The following is a 2476-nucleotide window of genomic DNA, read 5'->3' as shown; positions in this document are numbered from 1 at the left end:
CCCCCCACGACAACTCCCACCACCACTGTGGGAAAGGGGGTGAAGGCAAACGTGACTCATTCCCAGGTTGGCAGGAGCAGACTGACGTTGGGGCCACCAGGAGGATGGGACCTGTGCGGTGCCGTGGGGGAAACTGGGCCTGCCCCAGCGCAAGCCGAAGCCAATCCCCTCCCCGGCCGCTGCCTTAAAGGAGTTTTCTTGGCACAGCAGCAGGGAACGCATGGATGCGATCAACGATCAACCCCGCGCCGGCAGCACTGGGGCCGGAGCGGGGACAGCAGATGGGACGCGGTGGTGAGGAGGGCACACAGCACCACCGAGAGCAAAACTGAGAGACGTCGGAGAGCGGGATGGGCTCCGGACATCGTTATGACCGCTGAGGACTCACTTCTGGGCTTCGATTTCGTTGGATCTCGCTTTGTATCTCTGCTCTCGCCCCGCCGCTTCCTGCAGCTCCCGCTCCCCCCGCTCCCTCTCCAACCGCTGCCGCTCCTCCTCCGCTCTCCTCTTCTCCTCCAGCCGACGGTTTTCTTCATCTTTCTAATGAGAAACGCACAACAGGTCGTGGGTTTCACCCCACCAGATCTGAGAAAAACCCCCTCCCAGGTCCTGTCACGCCGCGCGGTGCCACCAGCCAGCACGGCAGGGACTTCCCGGCAGCTCCCAGGGCGTGCGGCGCCTGTAACGCTTCCACAGCCTGAAGGTTCATGGGCTGTTGCTAAACCGCCATCAAACCCTGCTGAAAAAACAGCCTGAACGGGAAGGAAATGGAGAGCAGCCTTGTTCTGCTCTTCCGTCTTGGAGAGCTGCCTTCAGAAAGGTGAAAAAACAGCTTCCTCACCCAAAACGGAGTTTGCCACCCTTCTCCCCACCTTGCGCCCGCCCCAGCCAAATTAAGCTGAGAGAAAAAGCATCAATTGCTCTTCAAGACTCCTTTTCTCCCCGTTTTGCATCCCTGGAGTCAGCCCAGGTCTGCATCCCCGACCCCAGGGCAGGAGAGCCCTGGTTAGAGAGGGGAGACAGAATCACACCGAATCCCAGACTGGTGAGGGTGGGAAGGTCCCTCTGGAGCTCCCCCAGTCCACCCCCCACCAGAGCAGGGGCACCTCCAGCAGTGGCACAGGACGGCGTCCAGGCGGGTTTGGGATGGCTCCAGAGGGGGAGACTCCCCCACCTCTCTGGGCAGCCTGTGCCACTGCTCTGCCGCCCTCACAGCAGAGAAGGCCCTCCTCAGGTGGAGATGGAACTGCCCATGGTCACCTTTGTGCCCGTTCCCTCTTGTCCTGTCACTGGGCACCGCTGGAAACAGACTGTTCCCACCCCCCGGCACCTCCCTTGAAGGAGTGATCAGCGTTGATAAGATCCCCCTCAGTCTTCTCCTCTCCAGACTGAACAGCCCCACGTCCCTCAGCCTCTCCTCATCACAGAGATGCTCCAGTCCCCTCAGCATCTCCGTAGCCCTTTGCTGGACCCTCTCCAGCAGTTCCCAGTCCTTCTTGACCCGGGGAGCCCCAAACTGGACACAGCGCTCCAGATGTGGCCTCCCCAGGGCAGAGCAGAGGGGGAGGATGACCTCCCTCCACCTGCTGGCCACGCTCTTCTCGATGCCCCCCAGGATGCTGTTGGCCTTCTTGGCCACCAGGGCACATTGCTGGCTCATGGGCATCCTGTTGTCCCCCAGCACTCCCGGGTCCCTTTCCCCAGAGCTGCTCTCCAGCAGGTCACCCCCAACCTGTACTGGTTCATGGGGGTGCACGGGGGACGCATCCAAAACACCTCCAAACTCCATCCCAACGCCTCATCCCACTCGTGCCCTGCTGCTGGAGAGACGCGGCAGCGCTCACCTCGGCTTTGGCCCAGAAGTTATCTTTATTGACTCTCTTGATTTCCGACATGGCATTCGTCTTCTGGTAGACAGAGCCCTGGGGAGGGGAGGGCGACGCGGGTGAGTCACTGAGCGAGCAAGCACAATTTTTGCGTTCTTCTGCAAGAAACACGTCCCCGGGGCTTTTTGGCAGCTTATTGCTGCTGCTACGGGCCGGGTGGGACCCTGCTTTGCCTTCCCCCCCAGAGGAGGACACCCAGCGGCACGGGGCCGAGGGAGAGCGGGCTGTGGGGAGAGGGTCAATGGGAGGTATTTGGTGTCAAGGAGAAATAAACAGACCCTTTGTGATAAAATACAACAGCAAAACCAGCACGGTCCCATCGCTCAGAGCGGTCTGCGACTTTTTAGAAGGTACTATGAGCTGAAGCTTCACCCCAAGCTCTAAAGGAGGGTTGGGTGAAGCCTGACCATGCCAAAAACGGGGACTTCCATGCCAAAAACTGGTGAAGCAGGGCCAGGGGGACAGTGAGGGGCTCGGGTTTGCTCTTTGCCCCCAAGCGGGGTCAAACCACACAGAGCCGGAGAGGACACGTGGCCGAGCTTCTCCTTTCTACGGCTGGGGAACCTCCTCCCTCCGGGGGGGGGGGGGAC

General features: G+C 60.7%; 1 protein-coding gene across 1 annotated transcript in view; it reads right to left on the bottom strand.

Annotated features, from left to right (window-relative positions):
- Nucleotides 1–2476, bottom strand: part of DBNL (drebrin-like) — a 50209-nt gene that overhangs the window by 14578 nt on the left and 33155 nt on the right. Inside the window, 1 exon segment of the mRNA XM_009883457.1 lies at nucleotides 1845–1922. Coding sequence (XP_009881759.1) covers nucleotides 1845–1922 — 78 coding nt within the window.

The sequence above is a fragment of the Charadrius vociferus genome, unplaced genomic scaffold, assembly GCF_000708025.1.
Source record: "Charadrius vociferus isolate BGI_N301 unplaced genomic scaffold, ASM70802v2 scaffold1084, whole genome shotgun sequence".
NCBI lineage: Eukaryota > Metazoa > Chordata > Aves > Charadriiformes > Charadriidae > Charadrius > Charadrius vociferus.
Note: the sequence above shows the minus strand (reverse complement) of the source record. Positions and strands in the feature narration are given on the sequence as shown.